At 49.5% G+C, this 24,379-nt stretch overlaps 1 protein-coding gene across 1 annotated transcript; it reads right to left on the bottom strand.

Moving 5' to 3' along the window:
- Positions 1-47: 47 nt before the first annotated feature.
- On the bottom strand, positions 48-19,988 carry Elac2 (elaC ribonuclease Z 2). Its single transcript, XM_059270916.1, has 24 exons — positions 19,602-19,988; positions 19,169-19,219; positions 18,952-19,022; positions 18,133-18,197; positions 17,082-17,139; positions 15,602-15,670; positions 14,304-14,438; positions 12,241-12,299; positions 11,614-11,672; positions 11,465-11,537; positions 10,833-10,945; positions 9,459-9,554; positions 8,438-8,576; positions 8,265-8,350; positions 6,427-6,545; positions 5,384-5,480; positions 3,526-3,664; positions 3,248-3,286; positions 3,013-3,122; positions 2,096-2,195; positions 1,887-2,007; positions 1,544-1,622; positions 853-997; positions 48-296 (listed from the first exon to the last, which is right to left on the bottom strand). Exons 1-24 carry the CDS (start codon positions 19,901-19,903, stop codon positions 63-65), a joined length of 2,559 nt encoding a protein of 852 aa, XP_059126899.1. The 5' UTR covers positions 19,904-19,988; the 3' UTR covers positions 48-62.
- Between the last annotated feature and the right edge of the window lie 4,391 nt (positions 19,989-24,379).

Here is a 24,379-nt window from a genome sequence, read left to right as displayed (position 1 = left end):
GACGAGAGACGCTGTGGCTTCCACACAGGGCCGAGGAACACAGTCCAGGATGGCTAGGACCTTCACTGGGTTCTGACCTTCTTGCTCTGTGGGCTGTGCGGCTCCTCTGTGGGGGCCCGCTTCTGCTGGGGTTCTGTGTCCTCCGGGCTGTCCGCCTGCTGGGCCAGGAGGGCCGCTCGCACCAGCCGAAGCTCCCGCTTCTCCCTACGCTCGACCATCTCTCCAATGTCGTCTGCAAACAAGGCCTTCAGTGGCGGAATCAGCTTGGGTACTGTCGGGAAGTCTCCAAAGCAGACCTGGAAGGACAGACAGGGTAGGGGCACTGAGAGGGGCAAAGGAGTAAGGGAGCTGGGGGAAGACCATCTCTCCCACCTTGCATACCCTCAGGCGAAGAGTGCTATTCAGCTGGGAACAAGTACTATGAAGAAAGGGCAATCCCCACTCGTGGGTGAGAGGAGACCAAAGGGAAAGAAAGCACATGGTCTAGACTTTTCCATCACGCTCCGAACATGCAGAGCTGGCTCATGTCCACTCCTTCATTTGGTGAGGTGAAAGGGGCAGGCCCTCTCTGCCACTCTGGGAGACAAGCCCCTGCCCCACAGGTTGGTGCCAAGGCTGCAGTGGGAACGGCCCGGGCCTGGGAGAGGTTCTGGAATCTCCAGGGACCCTGAGGGCAGGAAGACCCTTCAGGAGCAGACCCTGTCTTCAGTCTGATTTTGGTTACACCTGACTAGTGACAGAGAAAGGTGCTCTCTTTGGTGGCCCTAGTCTATAAAAGGAGAAGTGAACGAGCGTCACTCTCCTAACTGGCCCTGCCCCTCAGAGCCCGCAGGGTCCACGAGGCATACAGACCTTCATGTGGTCAAAGGCGATGCCAACTTTCTCATTGAAGTCAGGGCTGAAGAGGGGGATCTTGGCGTAACGCTGGCTGAAGTGGTTCAGCATGATGAAGTCGGCATTCATCCGCATCCCCACATGAATAGCTTGGGAGGTGGTGCTGTAGCAAAGAAGAAAGCCAGGGATGCTGAGCCTTGGAGCAGGAGTCCACAAGCCCATCCGTCCGTCCGTCCCTGCTGAGGGCACCAAGGAGTGCTGGAAGGAGTCTTCAGAAGGCTGTTTAGCCAGCAGAGATGCTCCTGAGAGCCAGAGCCTGCCCACACTTCCTGAGGAAGGCCTTGCAGTGGGTGCTGGCTGTCAGTTTGTCAGAATAACACCTGAGAAGACCCCCAGGCACCTAGGAAGGTCAGTCTTAAAACACCCTGTATTCAGTCATGACACCATCTTCCCTTGAAGTGACAGTTTATTCCAGTTGGCTTATTCTTTTCAAACCCCATGGCTCACCATAGAACCCTGCCTGGGGTATATGCAAGAATAGAGGCAGAGTGCCCAAGGGAGCTAACGTGGGTTCAGGAAGTTCCATAAGCCTAGAAGAAAGCCAGTCAGTCCCACCTGGCTGTGGGCACCACCTCTCTGGGGATGAGCAGAAGGCTGCTTCTCTTTCACTTGACAAAAGAGGGTGATGAGGACTAAATGGCATTGCTACCTGTGTGTCTTTTCCACCGCTTCCTCTTCCAAGCCATCCTCCAGAGTGGCTTCGTGTATCAGGAGGTTGGCATCTTTCCCTGAACAGAAAGGTGGGCATCAAGGAGGAGTTTGGATGAGTAGCATATACCCCCGGCATCCACAGATGTGTTCTGACCAAATACTCAGCACCCTTGGTCCCATGACTTGTCTGCTCCTCAGGACAACAGCCAAGGAACTAACTGGATGAGAACCAGTCTACTGTCTGTTGGCATCAGCTACACACCCACCTGCACATACCTTGCACATGCCACATCCCATGCATCTCTCAAAGAACCTGGGTGAAGCCTGATCCCCTCACTTACCCATCTGGACCAGAGCCTCACAGGGCATGGTGTCCCCCGAGTAGACCACTTTCCAGCCAGACGAGTGGACCAACGCACAGCCAAAAGCATGTTTGCAGTGCCGGACCAGGCACGTCTGAAACTGAGGCAGCAGAGGTGGAGGGCTCAGGCCCCAGTCCCCAGTCCCCACCCTGCCCGTCCTCTGTGGGGCTTGTACAAGGGCCACTTACTTCTTCTAAGTCACATGTTTCCAACAGCAAGCTGATCAGCCTTTCAACTGGGGGACTGGAGACCTCTGCCCCTTTCTGAAGGCTTTTGGCAGGAATCATACTATGAGAAGACAAAGCATTTGACAATGAAAATGTTTTTTCAAAAAGCCATTTAACACCTGCAATCACACTTCTGCTCTTTGGATGCAGAACTTTCAGTGGTTTTGAGAATCATGACTTCTGTCACAGTAATGAAGAAAGGAAAACTGATCCAAGCCACACACCCAGCCTATCCAGTTCACAGCAAGAAACTTAATAGGTAGTGCAGGTCGTGGGCAGCATCTGGCCAGGGTGAGGCTGGGTCATCCTGCCATGCACCACCCGGCTTAGACACCTCTGTGCTAGCAGCTGTTTAGGAACTTGACTCTGGGGTACAGAGCTGCAGCGAGAACTGGGATACTTGGAGAGCATGCTCCAAGGGAAGGCTTGCCAGGACTTCAGCTGCCACCCAGTCAGCTGGAGCACTGGAAGCGGGCAGTAGTGGAAGGCAACAGCCTGGAGTCTGGTGCACAGGATTTTGGGGGATATTTGTACAGAGTATGGAAAGGTATTGCTGTGATTGGTGTAATAAAAAGCTGATCGGCCAATAGCTAGGCAGGAGGTCTAGGCGGGACATCAGGGCAGAGAGAGAACTCTAGGAAAAAGAAGGCAGAGTCACCAGCCAGATGCAGAGGAAGCAGCATGGGCAGTACGGAGAGATGAGGTAACGAGCCACGTGACAGAATGTAGATTAAAATAAATGGGTTTGTTTAAGTTATAAGAGCTAGTGGGACAAGCCTAAGCTAAGGCTGACCTTTCATAATTAATGTAAGTCTCCATGTCATTATTTGGGAGCTGGCTGGCGGAACAGAAAGAGACTCGTTATATAGGGTGCTCACCTGATGTGGTGCAGGATCTCCTGGCACTGGTTGTGATATTGTTGCAGCCAGGCCCTGAGCTGGGTAGGGGCCACTACCAGCAAAGGCTGGAAGGGTTTTCCCAGAGACTCCTGAAAGAAGATTCCAGTGCAGAGCCAATAAGGGGACTTCCCAGGAAAAATGGTTTGGACTCAGCGGCAGGTACAGCTGACAATGAAGCAGCCAATTACCAATGTCAGTGAGGTGCCTCACTTACCAGCGCATGCTCTCTCTGCAGCAAAATATTCAGCAAGCCCTGGGGAGGAGAGCACGTGTGATGAGCCAGGCCCGGCTGTCATCCACAGGTTAGAGTCCTGCCCACAAGTGTTTCCTAGCTCACTGACCCATCGGCGGGGTGGCACATGCTAACCAATGACTGAAATGTTACAGGCAGAAAAACAAGCCAACAGTTTGGTACTAGAGGGAACGAAGCCCAAGGCCAGACTAAAGCAGCCAGCACCTCCCTCATGCTGACCTCTGGGGTCCCACGCTCACCGTGTGGTGGTCTGCATGAAGGTGGGACACAAACACAGCAGCGAGGTTGCACAGGACTCTGTCTATGTGCTGTCCATAATGACGGCACAGCTGCCCAAAGGTGCCTTCTCCACAATCCAGCAGCACAGACTTGTCAGGGCTACGGAAGACAGTCACCAACAGGAAAGGCTTAGTCTAGACTCTCCAGAATGGCATCGCTGCGGCAGAGACAGACCAGGCAGCAGCTGTCGACATCCCCACCCCCGCCTTCCACAACCACATCCCCCTGTCCTTTGTGGAGCTCATATGAAAGTCAACTAATTAAGCCACACAGGTCATTCTAGACTAGTCTATCTTCTCTATATGAAAGAAAGATCCAAAGAACCTTGAAGCCTTTAAGGCCATATATCAACACAATGCTTGTGGCAAAAACAGAAAAAAGGAAAAGCAGACTTAGGCCTGGGAGTCAGCCCTCACAGCACCCCTGTGCCTCCCCTGAATGGACTACACTCTGCTCAAGAGTACCAGAGACAGCATTACGTCATAGAAGATGGCTCCCAGTTCCCTGTCCAAGTGGCCCTGGTTTTCTTGTCCCATGTCCTCAAATAGTCTTGAGGCAGTATGGGCTGCATGAACCTTCTCTGGAGAGGTGGCTGCTGGGCAGGTCTCAGGTCTGAGCTCAGTGCACCAATGCAGAGGCTCCACTCTCAGGTAGACAGACGGAGGTACCCCTCCAGCTTCCTCCTCTCTCGAGGAAGCCACAAGATCGGAAGGGCCACACTTATCCAAAGACACCTCATTCTAAAGACAGTGACTTCTAGGGGAGAGTCTAAATGATTAAAAGCTGACCCTGTTCATATCAACAAGGGTGCCAGTCTGAATTTAGGGATCAGAAACCAGAAGTCTTCAAGAGAGGCCAGGCAACTCTAACCCACTTTCCTACATTTCTCACTCATGAAGAAAACATGCCTAGATTTGAAAACATTTGACTTCAGGTACGCCTGGGCACTGCAGTGCACACTGTCTGACTTCAGGTACACCAGTGCATTGCAGTGCACACTGTCTGACCTCAGGTGAACCAGTGCATTGCAGTGCATGCTGTCTGACCTCAGGTGCACCTGGACACTGCAGTGCACACTTGCAGCATTACTTGGTTGTTTGTTCATCACTAGCACTCATAATAATGAGCTCTAAGAACTAACCCAGCACTTCAGATGCTTCCTTGACAAACATGTCTGCAGAGCAGAGTGCTCATGAACACCTCACAGTGACTCTGACATATATCTGCAGATAAATGAACCTAAGCAAACCCAGAAATCAACCAGAAAAAAACCAAGCAGAACTCAATAATGGGCTGAATATAAACAAATGTGAAAGATCCCCAAAGCTTTGAAAAGCACCAGCAAGAAGTTGGGGGAAATACAGGTACCGGTTTAGACACCAGCTCAAGGCCTGGCCATGCAGTTTAGACTGCAGAACTGAAGCAACCTCTCTCAATATGTCATTAGTCACCTACCCTTCACAGGCTTACTGTGTAAGCTTACTGGGACACCCCGCAGCAATGTGTACAGCATAAAGAGGTTTCAGCTTTTTTTCCAAAGCCATGAGGGGATGGATCTGCATGTTTCCCAGAAGTAAATAAGTAGATACAGTATGCCCAGCTCAGGAGGCAGATAAAGGAGGGCTGCCAGAGTTGACACAGGGAGTTCCAGGCCAGCCAGGGCCATATAGCAAGACCCTATCTCAACAATACATTCTAAATAAAGTAAAACACAGCAAAGCCTACCACTTCTGCTCCAGGACGATCAGCCTGTGGAATGGAGAGGACTGTTCAGCAGAAAGCTCTAGTGGATGGCAGCTTCTGGGGCAAACACAGTACCTTAAGTTGATGAGTGTGGAACTGACATTTCGGATCTTCATTGGGATGGCAGACCCCGTACCCAGGAAGACAACTTCAGGATACTGACTTCTTTTCTCTGTGGAAAATACAAATGAACTTGAGCCAGCATTCTGTCATGTGCTGGGTAAATGTGCTTCTTTTTCAATATGAGGCCTGCAGGCTGTCAAGGAAGAAAAGCATCTAGATGATGGTAATTATTTAGGCCTTTCTTTAAAACAAAACATAAACAAACAAAAACACCACTAAATGACATAGAAGGTTTCCTTAACTCCAAATCACCACTTCCTCCATGCAGGGGGCACCTCCACCTTGCACCAAGACCGCATACTTCGTGTGCGTGTGTGTGTGCGCGCACGCGTGTGCACCTCACATCTTCTGCACAGAAATGCGGGGCTAGCCCTCAGCCTCACCTGGGTGGCCATGAACTAACACACCAGGGCAGCAACTTCATCAGAAAGGATGAAGCAACTCCCAGGAGGCAGTTCTTCTCAGACACACACGGGAAGAAGGATGGCTGACCTAGCACTGACTTCAGAAAAGCAAGGGTGGAGAAAGGCCACCCTTCTTTTTAAACCCACCCCCTTATACTCCAGCATCCTCTTTATTGCTAACTGAAAACTAAGAAAACCCCGAAAGTGCAGAGGTCACAAAATTCTCCAGTTGCTTTCCCTGATGGAGCAATAAAACTGGTTACGTGGCCAGCATCTTCCATGGTCCTTCTTAGCCAACCAGGAGATTACCAACACCAACCATGGCCAGGGATAATCAACAAGGTCTCACAGGTGTTCCCCAAACCATTTTCCTACAAGTGGACCCTCAAGAATGCCCAGACACTGCCACTAAACAGGAAGTTTACTGGGGCACATGTACTAAGATCCTTAACACCTCCCTCAACCTTCTGTTGTAATACAGAGAACCCTGAATTAAATAATCAGGTTGCAATTTGTATAATGCTCTGCTCAAGACTTCAAGCTTCAGGCAGGCAATGCTTAGGAGAGAGGCTGCCCAGGGCTTTGGCTCACCTTCTGGGGCTGGGCTTTCCTGCATGCCCTTCTTATACTCCTGCACGCTCTCCTGGAAATTGGGGAGCTCCAAGGCTTCGGCTATGAATTCATCAGTATTGCAGGTGAGTGTGGTATCCCTGCAGAGGAAAATCACTTGGGTGACCCAAGGGGCCTGCACATCCTCCTGGCAAATGCTGGCTTGGATCTTCAGAACATGAGCTCCTGGATGACTCTGGGGGAGGTTATGGGGAATGGCAGCCATGCTGGAGAAGTACATCTCTGGAGATGAGCTGTGGGAGTTTACAGCCTTGACCCTCTTCCAGTTCACTCTCTTTGCTGTGTTTGTGGCTGGGGTTCTGATCTCTAAGCTTCTGCCACACTACACTTTCCACGTGCTGCCCACCCCACTCCCACCCCCCGACCATGATGAACTCTTAGCCCCCTGGAATCACAAGTCAAAATAAACGTTTTTTCCAAGTTATCTTGGTCCTGGTGTTTTATCACAGCAATAGAAAAGTGATCAGTACAGGACGAGAACACTCCTACAGTAATGACCTAGGCACTTCTAGTCTCTGGAACCTTCCTCAACTAAATAAGGTGAATGACTCCTGAACAACCCTGGCTCTCTGCAACCTCTCCAGCCTCAAGCCTGACAACCAGGCCTTCCTGGTGCTTGGGCAAGATGAATCTTTCTTTACGGTGGAGTTGTCCCTGCTGCACCACATCCCCTACCCAACCAAGGTTGTGAAATTACATGTCTCCACATATGAGCCAATGTCCTCTAGGAGGACCACAGAGCCCTAGCTGAGAAGCAGGGTTCCAGCAAGCACCTCTCAATTTAAAGTGAGCAGGCACACAGCTAGCAACTGAGAACCTTGATCTGCAGAACCCAAACTGGTATCAGCTCTGGAGTGGAGCCAGAGAGCCGACACCCTCAGCAAGCCCCAGTCAATGCTGGTATTGCTGGTCTCCTCCACTCAGCACCAATACAGGGAGGGCTGCTTCCCTGGGCTAGCTGAGCAGGAAAGTCCCCCAAAGCTTATAAAGCAGCCCCAAGTCAACCTCTCCAGATCAACTCAGTGGGTCTGGGTCCTCGGAATGATGTTTTCACTGGCACGTGGGCTGAGGAAGGTATATAGCAATGCCCATGGCCCAAGGCATACCACCAGAGCAATGATTATTCAACCACGACAGCACACAGTGACGTTCTATACCATGATCGATTCTACCAATGATGCTAGAAGTTCAGGAAACATTAAGACCCCACACTCATACCCCACCAAGAAGACAAGCCATCACGGAGTCAGCAAACACTGCTCACTTGCCTGGGAGTGGATATGCAGGGCCTTTCCAGGTGGCAGTGTATAGTCACTGTGCCTAAAGAAGTCACACACTGTGACCCCATTACCACACATTTAGAAATTACCTTCAGGAAGCAAGTTCCAATCAAAGACATATATATGCAAGACATTTACTATTGCGTTAAAACAAGGGAAAAATGTCCAAGATGAGTAAAACATTACTATCAGAAATACCATTAAAGACCTTTTCACTGGGGCCAGGTACAATGTCACAGATTTCTAATCCCAGCCTTGGGAGGCAGAGGCCAGAAGATCTCTGAGTTTGAGGCCAGTCTGGTCAACATAGCAAGTTGGGACAGCAAGAGCTACAAAGTGAGACCTTGTCTCACTAAACATCCTGTTACTGGAGCTGGGCTCTACTGCTGATGCACAAGTGAGGGCTGAGGCAGAAACCACAGGGCTGGAAGTGCTTCCAGAACACCGCTACTAACCATTTTCAGAAAACGCTCCCAACCCCTGGCCTAGATGTCCCCATGGGTTCAGAACTGCACACACCTCTGCCACTCTCTCTTGGGGCGCAGCTGATACTTGAGGAGGCATTCACCCCGAACTGTGGGCATGCTGAGGGCAGAGCCTTCCTCCTAGAAGAAAGAGACAAGAACACACTTCCTGGTGAGAAGGAAGGGTGAGGGATCCACTGGCCAGGACAGATGTGGGACATTAGCTACCTTACTAAAGAAGCTGGTGAGCTGGGGGAAGATGTCAGGGTGGATGAGGTTGAGCTGGGTTTGAATCTTGTGGCTGCGAAGGTTGTGGACCGATGAGCAATTCTCGTTCAGAATCAGGTGCTGGGTGTCAGGCCCGAACCTGAGAAGAGACAGCCCATCGTTAACAGTGCCTGTCAGGGAGTCACCCCACCTCAGGGAAAGGACAGCAGACAAACAGATTAATGTGGATAGACACGTTCAGAGTTATGTCATTTGCCCCAAACAATGACGACACAGACAGACATAATCCTGCTGCTTCTGTATCAAAGCCCAGGCTTTTGTTCCTCCTATGGCTCCCTTTGGAATATACAGGGAAGAACGGTGGGAAAACTAGGAAAGCGTAGGACCTTCACGTACGGACATGAAAACATTACCAAGTACAGGTATGAAAACCTAAGAGGACAACAGACAACTCAGGTTCTGACTCAGACTCACAAGGAACAAAAGACAGAGCTTAAGACTCAGAACTGCTCAGGGCAGAGAGGATAGGGAGATGTGTCATCACGCGGATGGCAGGGTGGCTGAGGAGCCACATGAGGTCACTAAATACCCATGCTCAAACCCTCTTCTCCTGGTGCTACTCACTAGTGCAGGATTATTACATAATGGTGGACCTTCTCCTTACAGGCCTGTTCAAGAACAAGCCAGAGCAGCTGAAGTCACACATAGGTGTGCAGTGAGATACTGAAGGAGCTATTCCTTTACATCTGCCAGGCTCTCCTCTGCACTGACTGAGCAGAAGGTAAAAGGATATGACCAGGAGCCATGGACAGGAAGGAAGTGGGGCATTGTGCCACCTAGTGACGATGACTCAACACAGCCCCTCCTACAGAGGGACCCACTCAGAGTTCACAAGAACTCCAGAGACAATTCAGACAGGCTCAGGTGAGAGCAGGCAGTGAGCAGAGCAGTACTTAGTGGAACACACATCCAAACACCACCCACAAGAATTGCCTTCTGTGGCCTGGACTGGTCTCCATACCTCTCCATCCACTGCTGGTATCTGCTGTCAGTGAGTACAGGTTCTGGGGCAATATGGACCACCAGGGCCACGGGGGCATCGGCCTCTCCCTGGTACCTGGGCAGAAGGAAGAATGGGGTTTCCTTTAGAAAGAGAGACAACCTCAGGACATACATGAAAGGGAATCGATTGCACAGCCATGAATCAAAATTCTCAGTGCTGTCATGGGTATTACCTCTCGCTCAGGCATGGTCTACTAACCTGGTGACACTTCCTTTTAGTTCAGTGGCTGGTTTTACCACCACCATCACCCCTACACACACACACACACACACACACACACACACTATCTCACACAGGCACAGAGCTCTCAAGTTCCTCTGGCTTGCCATAGGCTCTGTTGCTCGAAACCTGATTAGGATAGTGCTGTGTCCAGGGCACTGAACCCACAAAGAACTAAGTGGCCTGGTGGAGAACTCTGACACTACTGTGGAAAAGCACAGGAGCCAAAGGATTTGTTGTAAGTAGAATAAAACAGCATGTGAAAGCCAAGTACACACAGACAAGCCACTGAGGAGGGGAAGTTGTAAACAGACATGAGGCTTAAGGCTTCTACCTAAGGTGGTGGTATGCACCACACTCAGCACTAAGGAGGCCCACATGACCAGGGCCAGCTGAGCCTACACGGTGATACCTTGTCTCAAAAAGACCAAGGGCTGGAGATGAAGCTCAGGGGTGGGGCACTTGCCAAGTGTGTTCAAGGCTGAGCCCAAGCACCAGGAAGACACGGTGGAGGGGTTTCTACCCAGGACGGCAACTGCAGAACTGGCTGTTTCCAGTGGACATAACACTTGGGCCGGACAGATGTTTCCATGCTGAGACTGTCCCTAGCACAATCTAGGTCACAGGGTCTTCAACACTCTGTCCTACCTCATTAGTCTCAGCACAGATGAGCGAAGAAAACTCATATAGGAAGAAATAGGTCAAATAATTTACTTGCCTGCACATTCATTCTGGAATTTATTCTAGATTTAGATGTCTTTTTCTTGCTCCTGTGTGTGTGTCCCTCTCTTTCTCCCTCTCTTTCTCCCTCTCTCTCTCTCTCTCTCTCTCTCTCTCTCTCTCTCTCTGAGTTGTAGTTGATTTGGTCTAGTCCTCAATGGCTTGTGGTTGTCAGCTGTTCTCAAGTTTCATTCCAAAGACCACTAACTACAAACACTGCCAACTCTTGACAATAGGATCGAGACACACCTTGAACCCGAAGCCCAGGCCTTCCCAGAGACACAGTGTATCTCAAGGACAGGATCCGTCTTTGGAACATGGATGTCTGTGCTGGGCTAGGTGTGCCAACAGTGATGGCTCTCACTTGTCCCACTCAAAGTCCCTCATCATTACCTTTTAAAGGTGTCATTCTCACAGATGGGCTGGATGAATCCTTCATCAGGACATTCTACCACGATAAATGCAGGACCAGGGTCTGGAGGCGTGCAAAGCTCTTCAGGAGCGATCTAGAGCATTAGACAGGTCACTGATTGGAGCAGAGTGCTCTTCCAGAGTCTTAGCTCAGCCACAACCAAATGTCCTTCAAGGCAATGCCACCATTACACAACCCACATTTAATACAGAGCACAAGCCCGATCTGAGTAGTTGCCACCCACCTTTTCCTGCTCTGTTGGTTCATACTGCAGCAGATAGATACTAGTTTATGGAGACATTTCCTGAGTTCTGCTAGGAGACTTGCTAGTAAGCCCATCCTTGCAGGGAGGCGCTGCTCTGCACGCAGGCACAAAGGAAGGCCCTTACACACACACACAAAGGCCCACCAGGTGTGAGCAGACAAGATACAGGCATGCCTGGCAGAGCACTGCAGGGGACATTACCAGGTACATCGTGCAGCCAAGAGAAGGCAATCCCAAGCTGTCCCACACATCCTTCAGAATGTCTGTAAGCTTAAGGCAGACAGTGGCTCTGCCCAGTGTTTCAGGCCCCACCAGCAACCGCTAAATCCCAGAACCCAGGAGCCTCACCTCCCTTCCTCCGTAGGTGACACTCTTCCCGTCCTTGACAGCAGCAATGATGGGGGCAATGGCGGCCGTCCCACTGAAAGAGGCAAGCACTCTGAGACACCTGTTTTTAACACGGACCCACCACGAGTTCCCAAGGAGTTGACACTCACACAGGAAGGCCCAGCTCCTTCGCTTTGAGCACCAGGAAGTTTCCTTTCCTCAAGTGAAGCTGTGACAAAGAGAATGCAGACAGCATTTCAGATGCTGGGGAGTCAGCTGTCTTTACAGCAGTGCGCCTCCTTCTCCTGACTGCCTCACCCTTCAGGGACATGCAGGGTAGACACAGTCTACACGAGAGTTTACTTTCAAAGGTTCTAGAGTTAAAGCCGGATGAATGACGACACAGTGCTCACTCCCACCATGGCCCTGCTGTGAACTTAATCAAGTGTCCCAGTTAACAACGGGCCCTCAGGAGGACTGCAGGGCGCCTGGGCTGCTTCATTCCTTAGTCTCATGTCAGGGTGTCTACGGGGCAGTGGCCAGTCAGACTGCTGCACACCACCATCCACTGCAGTGACACTGGATGATGCCACAGAGTGGCATCTCCAAATACTGGACAGTACAGTGCTTCAGCTTTTACGGGACAGATGACGGCACAGGTGCCCAGAGCACAGGTGCCCCAGGAGCCACCTGCAGATGACCGCACAGGCACAGATGGCAACATAAGATCCCAGTACACACCACCTCCTGGCCACGAACCACATGCCCACTCACTGCCCACTTTTGCCAAGACTTACCTTGCAGACAAAAGCTACCACTAAGGAAGGGTCCCTGCCACCTGCTTTCCCGTTGACACCTGAGGAAAAGCACATTTAACCAGGTGAACGTGAGGCTGCATATGCTTGTCAAATTACTATCCCTTAGTTCTCCTTCAGTACATTAAAAGGCCATCACGGACCCCATCCTGAAGTGGAAGGACGACCCTGTCATTCACTACACACCTCTTTATCCTTCTTACATCAACAATAAGTGAACAGAAAATGTGCAACTCCAGCCAGACCTGGTGGGGCATGGCTGTAACCACAGCTACTTGGGAGGCTGAAGCAGGGTGATCAAAAATAGTTCAAAGGCGGCTCAGACAACTGTCTCAAAAGAAAGAAATAAAAACTGGTCCAGGGCCGGGCGGCGGTGGTGGTGGTGGCGCACACCTTTAATCCCAGCACTCAGGAGGCAGATCTCTGTGAGTTCGAGGCCAGCCTGGTCTACAGAGCGAGATCCAAGACAGGCACCAAAGCTACACAGAGAAACCCTGTCTCAGAAAAAAACAAAAAACAAAAACAAAAACCAACTAGTCCAGGGAGAGAACGTGTACCTAACAGGCTCGAGGTTATGGGTCACCTCCAGTACGGTGTGGGGAGGGGAAGGAAGAGAAGCGAGGAAGGAAACTCCAGCAGAAAACTCATAATGGCAAGTAAAACTTTTCATACTTGTCCCATTTGGTGTAATATTTGGGAGCAGGACAAAATAAGTTGTAATGTTTAATTTTTACTTATTTGTTTGTTTATGAGGGTAGGGCAGGTGTAAGTATGTGGAGGGGGGGGTGACACTGTGCTTATGTGGAGGTCAGAAGACAACTTGCCAAAGTTAGTTCTCTCCTTCTACCATGTGGGCTTTGGGAATCAAACTCCTCAGCTCTTCAGACTTGGCAGCAAGTGTCTACCCATGGAGCCATCCTGCCAGCTCTCACTGTAATGTTTTATAAACAAGTACATAAACATGAAAAAGGAGACAAGAGCTAGAGGCCTGAAGGAAATATGTGGGCTTTGATCCTCTCTGCTTTCCATGTAAGAGAAGCTGGTCAAGGTCTGCCTTCTTGGTCACCAGACAGATGCAGCGAGACCAGCAGGAGCTGACCCACTGTACCCAACACCAAAGAGCAGACTCTGAATGCTCAACTCCTCAGACAGACAGAGCAAGTCTTGCAGCTGTCTTCTAAGAGACACCGGCCCTCTCACTGACGTGTCTGTTGTGTGAGCATGGCAACCAGTCTCTGTACTGTTGTTTCATTAATGAAAAAAAAACAAAAGCCCCCACAGCCAAGAGCTTGCCAGGCCCCGCTCCTCTGTGAACACGTGTCCAGGGCTATCCAACGCTGCCAACTAACGGGACACTCAGGCCTGTCACCCTCCCTACAACCTCGCTTGACCTCTCTCCCTAGGCCAGGGCTTTACACGACAAAGCATCTACTTGTGCAAACAACTGTTTTACACAGTTGTGAAGATCCCAACGTAGACCATTAAGAGCAAAGATCTGTCATCTGCAACATCGGATAGAGGCACAGAAAGACACACACCATATGACCTCACCCACATGCAGAATCTTTAAAAAAAAAAAAAAAAACCCATCTCACAGAGAAAGAGGAGACAGGAGGTTGCCAAAGGGCAGAGGAGGGAGTGGGGGTCAGAGTGGGGACAGAGAGGAAGCTGATAAAGGAGTGCAAAGTTTCAGGCCACACTATACTGGGACCACCCACAGAAAACAATGTACTGTTCATTTCAAAACTGCTCACACGGAGTTGGAAGGTGGCGCGGTGGACAAAGCTTGTCCAGCATGCATGAGCACTGGGTGAGGCCCGGTGGGAGGGAGGGAGGGAGGAGGGTCACTTAAATAGTATATTTCTAATATGCTTAGCATAGCACACAGCTTGGAGATGACAGGTCTGTTAACTAACTTGATTCTTTCTACATAGATCAATACAACGCACTGTACCCCAAAACGTCCACAATTACGGTCCGTCAATTAGAGATGCCCTTCAAAAGGGCAAGTCATTAAGAACCACAAGGCCCACCCCCCAGTTTACCTGCACTGCTGCCATCTGGAAGGTGCTGCCCGTTTTCAGCTGGTGCAGAGCCTGATGACGACTGTTCTGGACTGAGCCTGTTGGGAGACCTTTCTGGGCTCTGCAATGGCTGTTGCCCACCACACCTCCGTTCACCTGGGCAGCAGAGGAAGCCATCACATAACACACCTCCCACCACTTTAGCCCAGGTGTTCCCATGCAAGAATTCCCTAATGTCAATCAAACCAGCACTCCTTTCCCTGCCATAGTAAATAACCACCTACCAGGCCACTGGCCTCTCCCTGGCTCAGGGCCTTGCCCACAGAAGAGATTCAATAGTACTTGACTCAAAGTTCGAGGCTGTAGAATGGTTCAGTTATCCCTGCACAGGCCCCCGGGATACCCATCACCAAAAGGAGAATTCTGAAGCTATTTAGATATCAAGATCAAGGGGGCGAGGGGCTGCTGATCTAAGAAGCTGGGGCACAGCAGCTGGTGTTAACAGAAACTGCCTTTGCTCCTCCAGGCACTCAATCAGGACCTGCTGGGCAGAATGGCACAGGTGTCAAGCACAGGAAAACACACGACAGTAAACTACCGCGTGCTCTGGAGGGAAGAAAAGGGTGCTGGGAAGAAACAAGGAAGGGAGAGACTTCTAATGGGGTTGGGAAGGGTGGCAGTGGTAGTCAGGTAGGAGAAGACAGCTGACCTGGAGTGAGGGAAGTGAAGAGAGACCTTAGGCCATCATCCCCTTGCTGCCCTAAGTACTTGGGCCATTGCTGAAGAAACATACCCTTCCCTCCCATCTTTTACCACGGCCAGCATAAACCTCAGTTCCTCCCCCGTTCTGCCTCTGTTGCTTCTCTGTCTGCTCTATAGCCCCTCGGCAACTGGCAAGACCATGCCGGTTTGCAATGTCAAGGGCATCTCCCTACCACCAGGTAAGAGCTGGCACAAGCTCTTCCGCCGGAGTGATGTGCAGAGCATCCCTGCTCCCGACTCAAAGCTACATCCTTCAGCCCTGGTACCTCACAAGCACGGTTTGAGTTTCTCAGGCCCCAATGCCACTCCTTGAGGTTGCAGTTATTCAAAAGTCTCTAAGAAAGGCACTCAACTGCAACAAACTAATGAATGAACTTGCCAGCCCTAGAGCAGTATCATGTTTGTCCAGAAGAGGCTAAGGTCCAACAGGCAGTATCCAACCTTAAACTTCTAATCAGGCCTCTCAAATCAAGTCCTCACAGTCTCTCCTCACCCACATTTCCCTTGGGTGGGACCCACGGCCACCTCCTCCGGGGAAATCTGGCTCCCAGACTCACTGTGGATAGGGACCTGGTAAACAGTCATGGTCTCATCCTTGTACTCTGGTGCCGAGTGTGGCCGCACAGCTGCAGGAAAAACACAGGTCAGGAAATCAAGTGCTGTAGTAAAGGCGGAAAAACGAACCTCTGGGACCTCCACCCCCAGTCACTGACGGCTTCGAGTGTTACTGGGAATATGACAATAAAACTAGGTTTTCTTTAACGATTTTTAGGGGGAAAAAAAAAAGCAAAAAGGGAGGCTGTACTTTCATCAGCCAGTTATATGGAACACAGTCAAGGGAAGTCACGCTGTGAGCGCTGTACAGGATCCAGTAAGAAAAAGTTAAACCAGCCAGCGGTGGTGGCGCACGCCTTTAATCCCAGCACTTGGGAGGCAGAGCCAGGTGGATCTCTGTGAGTTCCAGGCCAGCCTGGGCTACAGAGTGAGATCCAGGACAGGCACCAAAACTACACAGAGAAACCTTGTCTTGAAAAAAAAAAAAACAAAAGAAAAAAGTTAAACCAATATTGTGCTCAAATGTAAGAGATCTGGGTTAACAAGATAACCAGCCAGGAACTCTATCATCTCAACCACGAGAACTGCTAAAAAGTTCTGAAAGAAAACTGTCAGTGCACTACAAAAGGGGGTTATTGACAGCTAGAGAGGCTTGCTGGCTCCAGGGTCCTGCCGTGTCTGCATTCTGACCTCTTCCCATCAAGAGGTTGTGGACCTCCTTGAAGCACAGCTGGAGTTGAGGCTCGGGTACAAAGATGGCCACAAACCCTACATACCACTTCCTCCTGCAAGGAATCCAATGCCTCAAGAACCATCTTGGACTGGGGAAGGAGCCTGGGGCCCGAGTGGAGGTTGTGAGACAAAGAAATGAATGTAGGCATGTACCAGGTTAAAGCACTCTTGCCTACTAGGCCAGTATTCTCCAGGCATGAAAAGGAGTAAGAGGTAGCCAGTCAGTGGTGGCGCACGCCTTTAATCCCAGCACTTGGGAGGCAGAGGCAAGCTCATCTCTGTAAGTTTGAGGCTAGCCTGGTCTACAGAGCGAGTTCCAGGACAGGCTCCAAAGCCACACAGAGAAACCCTGTCTCAAAACACCAAAAGAAAAAAAAAAAAAAGATGGGCTGGAGCTGGAAAGATGATTCAGCAATTAAGAGCACTAGCTGCCCTTCCTGAAGACCTGGGTTCAATTCTCAAAACCCACATGGCAGGTCACAACTGTCTGTTACAGTGAATCTGACACGGCTATGTCACACCCTCAGACAGACAAACATGTAGGCATAACACCAATGCACATGAAATAAAAACAAATAAGTCATTTAAAAGAATTAGAGAAGGAACAAGAGAAATAACAAAACCACAGCATGCTGAATAAAGCATATGATTTTAAGGTTTGCGTTAAACCAGTTCTTGGTGGATGGTAATTGAAAATCAGGACTCATACAAGAAAAAATATGAGATAACAAGCCACAGTCAACAACATACCCAGGTCTATTCCTTTCAATGGACCAGAAAATATTTTGATTGCTTCTAGATATTTTTCCTAAAAAAAAAAAAAAAAAAAAATAAGCAAGCAAGAAGTTATGTTTTAAATACAGGACACAGTATTCAAATAAGTACAATATGGACTCACTTTATATCAACACACAACTTAGCAAGTACTTTTAAAATTTTTATCTATACAGATACTGTATATAGATGTCCATTACCATGAGAGGCCGCCGTTTTAGCAACATCAAGAGACCTGCAGTCCTTGCTCTCTCATTAGAGCAGAGATGGGGATGAAACAAATGATAACACAAACAACAACTCAGCAGCAATTGGGTACTCCAAAAGAGGAATGAAAAACAAAGGCCCAGGGGTTGAAAGCAATGTGTCTGCAGGGACAGGTACCGCTCCAGAGGAGATGACTTTTGAAAGCAAGACAGTGGGTTAGTGCTGGCCCTTGTGGCTTCAGCTGGCCACACAGGCAGAAACATAAACAGAGGCCTGGGCCTATGGGACTTGGAGGCCACGCTGTGGAGCATACCAAACATGAGAGCCTAGGACGGGAAGTGGCACACTGCATGTACGTCTTGCTCTGGCTACTCTGCAGAGGAGGGATTCCAGAGAAGTGGGAACTGACATGCAAGGCTCCTCCGGTACACAGACAGTGGAAGCTCAAGGAGATGGAGAGAAACATATTGAGACATTTTGTTGGGGACAGAATTAGATGTCTGAAGTTTAGTAAGTAAGAACAAAAGCACTTCCTTAGTACCAGGTATCTAAAGTGATGTGGTACCTATGCCCCACTTCACTCACTCTTAACAACCTTATGAAACATTCTGGCCACTTTGTAAATTAAGAAGCTGGGGCTGAGAGGCAAAGCAGCCTCCCAGGGCCACACGGTTGGTACATCTGCACTAGGAAAGGAGACGTGTTTACTCCACTACCCGTTATCCCTGAGGACAGAGGGTTACGTTACACAGATGAAGATTCTTGTCATTAACACTTTTAAAAGGAGGTGGTTTTGACGGGCAACTCAGAAGAGACTCACCAATTGTGGAGGTCCAGAAAGAACACATTTGGGGAGCCCAGTTTCCTTTAAAGTTAGAATCATTCCTAAAAAGAACGTAAAAAATAAAAAAATTAGCTCTCTCAACATACAGGCACTGCCTGGAAGTGGGGGTGGGGGGTGCGGGTGTTGGCCTCTCATTGAAACCAGTTATTTACCCATGTGTCCCTACTCTGGCTTATAAGCAACTATGCAATACGTAAAGAGAAAATAATATTAGCAGAGGTACTAGAGACAAGGAATCTTCCCCCACGTGCCTCTAGAATGGACACAGGTGACTGGAGGGAGGTACGGAGGCAACTGGCATGAAACAGGGTGGCCATCATCTGCACTGTACAAATGAAGGGATGCCCTGTACAGCACACCAGTAGCATAGTACACACTATGTACATGGCAGGGCATGGGGTATGGGGCATTCCAGTACCTCACTCCTTCCTGTAGCCATACCACTAACCACTTGGCTTTCAAAATCTGGCTGCAACCCAATCTTGATGTTCCCAGTTGCTGGCCGGGAATAATGAGGCGTCCGCATATGGCTGCTGGTGGTTCTCATGATAAATACCTCTACTGTGATCACCACCACCGCCACTCTCCAGTTAAATGTGTGTGTGGCCCCGCACTGGAGGCCATCACCATGTCGAGACCAGCTTTCCTGACTCGAGCTTTTCACACTCAAGCTGATCAGGCTAGTATACAAGACTTCTAGCTCCCCTGGACGGAGGAAGTTGAGCAAAGAAGCTGCAAGGCATGTTAAACTCCCAGAGACTTCCCACCAGCCTCTGACTTCCAAAACATACTCACCACACAAACCCCCAACATTTGACCAATGCATTCGAGTCAGAAATATGTTGTCCAAGCGAGCGACTTTCAGTCTAAGGAAAAAAAAACATACATTTCAGCGAGATGAAACACGGCTGACCAAAGACCACTTCGGCTGAGAAGTCTCAACCTGCCTCTCACTTCAGCTTTCAAGCCCATAAATCACCTCCACCCCAGAAGCCAGAGGTTGTTGACTCACTTGTGTTCCTGCATAAGTCGCTGGACGCCTTCTCCGCAGTTAAAGAGGTACCTGTGGGAGGAGCGTCGAGTCAGAAAAGTCTGTTCTGTAAAATGCTTTATTGTAGATACAACAACGATATAACTACAACCAAGATGACCGTGTTCTGTTATTGGCTGGTATGTTTTGAACCCTCTTTGGAGGAGTGGAGTTCAGCACAGGCTGGTGGGAAGAGACCCCTCTCCCTATCAACTTACCAGACCGGCCTAGCCTACACACTCGCTGTGAGGCCCCTGCTTTGGGATGCTGAGGGTATGACATGCCAAAAGCCACCGCCGGCCCAGGCCATGGGAAGTACTGCACTGATGCCTGGAAACCAAGCGGACTAAGGGAGGTAAGGGCTGGACGAGAGCGAGGCCCCGAGCACGTGGCGGTGCTGTTGGTCCGCACTGACCTGTTGTACTCAGAGAACACGTAGAGAGCGGCGCCCGCATCGCGGCCGCCCGCCGCCACCACCTGCAGGTACACGGTGTTCGGGCTCCCGGGACCCCAGGACGGGCCGCGCTTCTCCCGCGTGCGCAGGTGTCGCAGCGGGTCTTTGGGCGGCCGCGGCCGACGAGCCGAACCCTGCGACATGGTGCGCAGGCCGATGGGACGCAGCAGCGAACGCAGCGCCCACATGCACCCATCCACACCTGGCTGACAAGTCAGCCGGACCCCTCGCGCCGCCACAAGCACCGCCCCTGCGCCCCACATGGCGGGACCGGCCTATCAGCGCGCGGCTCCACAGGAGGCCCGCCCACGCAAGGAGCTTCATCCAATTGCAAGGAGTCTTGGAACTCGGAGCCTGTCAATCGAGGCGGACATAGAGTAAGCGGAAGCTAGAGAGTCGCCGGAGGCTCCGCCCTGGACCTCTTCCGGCTTTCCCAGGGTTGATCTTTTCCGGATGCTGTCATTTGCTGGAGGCGGGACTTCTGGGAGTGCATGTACCGAAAAGCAGTACTGGGAAGTGAGTGAGCCTTTTCAGTTTATCCTCTGATGTTAGGAGCTGTGTCCTTCGACAAAAGCACTCCGAGCTTCGCATTGTTCTTGCTGATGATGATCGTGAAGATCGCATGGGAGCTAGATCTGGCTAATTTGATTTGCACTGTGAATCATAGGAACACATTTCAAATGATATTCTTTGTTTGGGAGTGAGAAAAGCAAGTAAATAGGGGTTGAGAGAATAAGCTAAGGCCGGGCGGCGGTGGCACACGCCTTTAATCCCAGCACTCGGGAGGCAGAGCCAGGCGGATATCTGTGAGTTCGAGGCCAGACTGGTCTACAAAGCGTGATCCAGGACAGGCACCAAAACAACACGAAGAAACTCTATCTCGAAAAACACGAGAGAAAAGGGGGGAGGGGGAGGGGAAGGAGGGAGGGAGAGGGGTGGGGGAGGGAGGGAGGGAGAGAGAGATTCTTACTTTAAGACGGGAATAGTTAATAACAGTGCTTAGATTTGGGAGATATTTAGAATTACATCACTCAATAACATGGCCAGATGCTGGGAGTGGTGTCAGGTGGCTCTTAGGCTGAAGCCAGACAATCATGATGAACCTTGAACTACATGAGACCCTTTGCCAATTCTGGTGTGAGCACACACACGCTTGTTTTTATGCTGGGACTAGATAGATGCTTAGAGTTCAAGAACATTGACTACTCCATTTTAAAGTCCCCAAGCCAATACTACTCCATTTTAATTTTTTTCTTGACACCACTCCCACAAATATTAAAAATAAACAATCACAAGTTCTTTTTTAGTTTTTGAGACAGGGTCTCTCTATGTAGCCTTGGCTGTCTTGGAACTCTCTATTTAGATCAGACTGGCCTTGAATTCAGAGATCCACTAACCTCTGCATCCTGAGTGCTGGGATTAAAGGTGTATACCACCACATCTGGCACAATTCTTTTTTTTTTTTTTAATTAAATGTGTTAGGAAGTACAATAAAAATCCATGTAGGGTAATCTTCATACTAAATCCCCTAGACAAAAAAAGTGGAGCCCTCTGTTATTGGTGTCTTAGGCACATATCTATCAGATATTCCCAAACTGAACATACTTAAAAATATAGGAAGGATTGTCACCAGGAGCAGGAGCTGCAGCTCAAAGCTGCAAGCTGTTGTAGTCTTGTGTTCAGAGACCTCTACTCAGGTAAAGCTGGGGCCCTGAACACTTGGTTAAAAACTCTAGCTGACTGCTTCAAAGGGAGCTTCCACAGTTGATTTCTGCTGGATGTTTTGAGTGCCCAATTTGTATTATTTATTCTTTTTCTTTGGCTTGCTGTACTTAATAAAGTCACTCCTTCAAAACTAAATATATGGCTACCACATAGATCAGTCTTCCTACCACACATAACATGCCTGCTACCGTGTCTGACTTCACATGGCTTTTAGGCATTCAGACTCAGGTCCTCATATTTAAGTAGCAAATGCTTTACTCTCTGAGGTGTTTCTCCATCAAAACACGGGTTTTGACTATAAACATGGCTCATCATGGTCAATATTGTCAATTTGATAGGATGAAGAATCACTCCGTCAAATCACTCACTCACTGGCATCTATGAAAGGATTCATGATGGGATCAGAAGTACAAATTTGTCTCCTGACTTGCTGAAGTGCAGGGCCTGGCTGTTGAGGCTGCTGGAAAGTGGAAACTGAGGAGGTGGAGAGAGCATGGCTGTCAGGGATGCTGGGGAAGTGGAAACTGAGGCCATGGGCTTTCAGAACCCAATGAAACTCTGAATTAATATAATCTAATCACTTCCCTTTACTTTGAAACTCTTGGTTGTTCACTGTCCTGTAGAGAAAGTACCTTAAACCCAGTGGCTTGGAATCACTTTTAACCCCTTTGTAGCTCATGTAGGGGGTGTGCTCAAAGGATGACTTGTCTCTGCAACTTGAGGTTTCTTTTAGAGTGTTCAGTGGGGAGTGGCATGTCCAACATGGATGCCTTGGTGTTGACTGTGGGCTGGGGTGCCATTATTCTCTAAGTAGCTTCTACATCCATGCAGACTGTCCTTATTCGATGGTTAGGCTGAGCTTTTCATGGTAGCCAGTTTCCAAGAAGTTGGAGTGGAACCACAGTGCTTCTGGAGGATTAAACCGAGAACTCAAAGCAAATCTTGGATAGCCTTCACCTAGCATCAAAGAAGAGTTAAATAGACTCCACCTGTGATCAGAGAACTAAGTATTCAGGTTAAGCAGTGAAGCAGCCTTTGAAGTAGGAGAGGCCAGACGTCCTTGGTGCCCTTTGATTATCCCATGAGCACCAACAAAGATAGAAAAATTATGTGGTCAATTTACTCTGATATGGGAATAATTTCACATGTACAAATCACAAATACATAGTTTATAACCTAGTTTTATACATACACACACACACACACACACACACACACACACACACACACACACATTTGTTAGTTCTGTATCAGGAGTGGGAGTTGGAGTAGGTGTGGTGGCCTGGAGAGAGGTAAATGGCTCTAGGTATACTATGGCCTCACCTTCTCTTAGCTCTTTGGGCCAGAACCCCTCTTGAATACCACACCTATTCCCCACCCCACACCCAACATGGCTATCTGAACCTATCCCTGGCTGACCATCTACTTGGTAGCTAGCCCCCTATCCCTGTTCTAGAGTCTCGCCTCACCTTTAACCTTGCCTCTCTACCCTCTACTGTGTATGTCTGGACCCTAACCACCACCACCCCCATGCTCTAGGCAAGCCAGTCATTGTGATCATCCTCCAGAATTGAGGGTTGAGGAGCTATCCACAACCTGCAAGTAAGATTCTCCCAGCTCAATGTTTTTAGGGGTGCTCAGGACACCCATTACCCTTACCCACCAAGGTAGCTTTTTGTACAGGCTCCAGTGTCTACAGAGTGGCAGGACAGAAGCATACCATTGCCGTAACTGAAACTGGTGAGTAGGAGTCACATGCCCAATTTGCTCTGGCGGGGCACAGGTGACCCTCTTCTAATTTTCACCCATCATAGGCATAGTTTAAAAGGCTGGCAAATATGAACCACACCATCTCCCCTCAACCAAAGCATAATGAGAACCTTCAACTGTTCAATAAATACCCAACCAAGTGCTCAGTCCCCACACCACTAGCATGTACTACACACACACACACACACACACACACACACACACACACACACACACACCTATTGTCTATCCATTTCTCTCTCCACCCAACAACCTACTTTAGTGCATCTTCCATAACATGAGGTGTGCAGTTTGAAGATAAATTTAATTGTCTATGGTGATTTGAATGAGATGTTCCCTATAGTCTTGAGCATTTGAACGATTTGGTGCCAAGTTGGTGGCTGTTCGAACATTTTAGGAGGTTCAGCTTTCTGGAGGAAGTATGTCACTGGGGGCAGGCTGAGAGGTTTCAAAGCATGTCCCATTCCCAGTTATCGGTCTTGGTTTCCTGCTTGCTGCATGAGATGTGATCTCTCAGATGTTCATGCTGTCAGTCTGGTATTTTATCACAGAAATAGAAGAGTGACCAATGATGCATCTTCTTTGGCTTCCTTCCTTCACTCCAAGCTGCAAGCCAGGGCTACTTAGATGTCTCGGGGGAGGGGGTCGGTGGAGCTGAAGGCAAACAAAGCCCTGGAGTCTTCTTTGCTTCTGTTCCAAAGTCCTCAGCTGGGAAGAAGAAGAAAGGATTTTCCAGACAGACAAAACATCTCTTCTGGAAAGGCAGAGAAGAACTGAGTCCCTTTAAGCCCTGGGACAGATGGAGCTGAGGGACAGCAGACAATAGTCAAAGTTGGGAGACCTGTGCCCTGTGCCTGGGTTAGGATCCCAGAGTAAAGTGACGACCTCAAGCACTGTGCAGACGGGGGAGCCCAGGGTATTCTGACCAAGATGATGGACATCTCGGACCCCTGGATCCCAACACTCCTCATTTTCCATGCTAATGTGCTCACATCCTCTGTATCCTCCACATACAGAGTGAATGTGCCCCTTTCAAGTCCGCATACCAAAGCTTCATTCAGATTCTGTTTCTGTGGAATTGAATTGCCTTGCTATGAGGCAGGGCTCTCTGGAGAAAATGGAGATAAGAAGATAAATAGTAACTGGCTCCCACTAACACAGAAGTGGCAAGTCCACAACCTGAAGGGCAGGCTGGCAAACTCAAAACCTGCAGGATAGGCTGGCAGGCTGGAGGCCAGAGAATC

The sequence above is a fragment of the Peromyscus eremicus genome, chromosome 8a (assembly GCF_949786415.1).
Source record: "Peromyscus eremicus chromosome 8a, PerEre_H2_v1, whole genome shotgun sequence".
NCBI classification, from domain to species: domain Eukaryota; kingdom Metazoa; phylum Chordata; class Mammalia; order Rodentia; family Cricetidae; genus Peromyscus; species Peromyscus eremicus.
The sequence above is the reverse complement of the archived record's forward strand: the minus strand, read 5'-3'. Positions and strand labels throughout refer to the sequence as shown.

What these genes read in the sequence shown, in the direction of transcription:
- Elac2 (XM_059270916.1), bottom strand. Translation starts at nt 19,903, where the DNA reads ATGTGGGGCGCAGGGGCGGTGCTTGTGGCGGCGCGAGGGGTCCGGCTG. An exon ending in TTACCAGGTCCCTATCCACA is followed by an intron (nt 14,439 to 15,601) that starts GTGAGTCTGGGA and finishes TCTGCTGCCCAG; the next exon opens with GTGAACGGAGGTGTGGTGGG. An exon ending in TGAGGCTCTGGTCCAGATGG is followed by an intron (nt 1,623 to 1,886) that starts GTAAGTGAGGGG and finishes CTTTCTGTTCAG; the next exon opens with GGAAAGATGCCAACCTCCTG.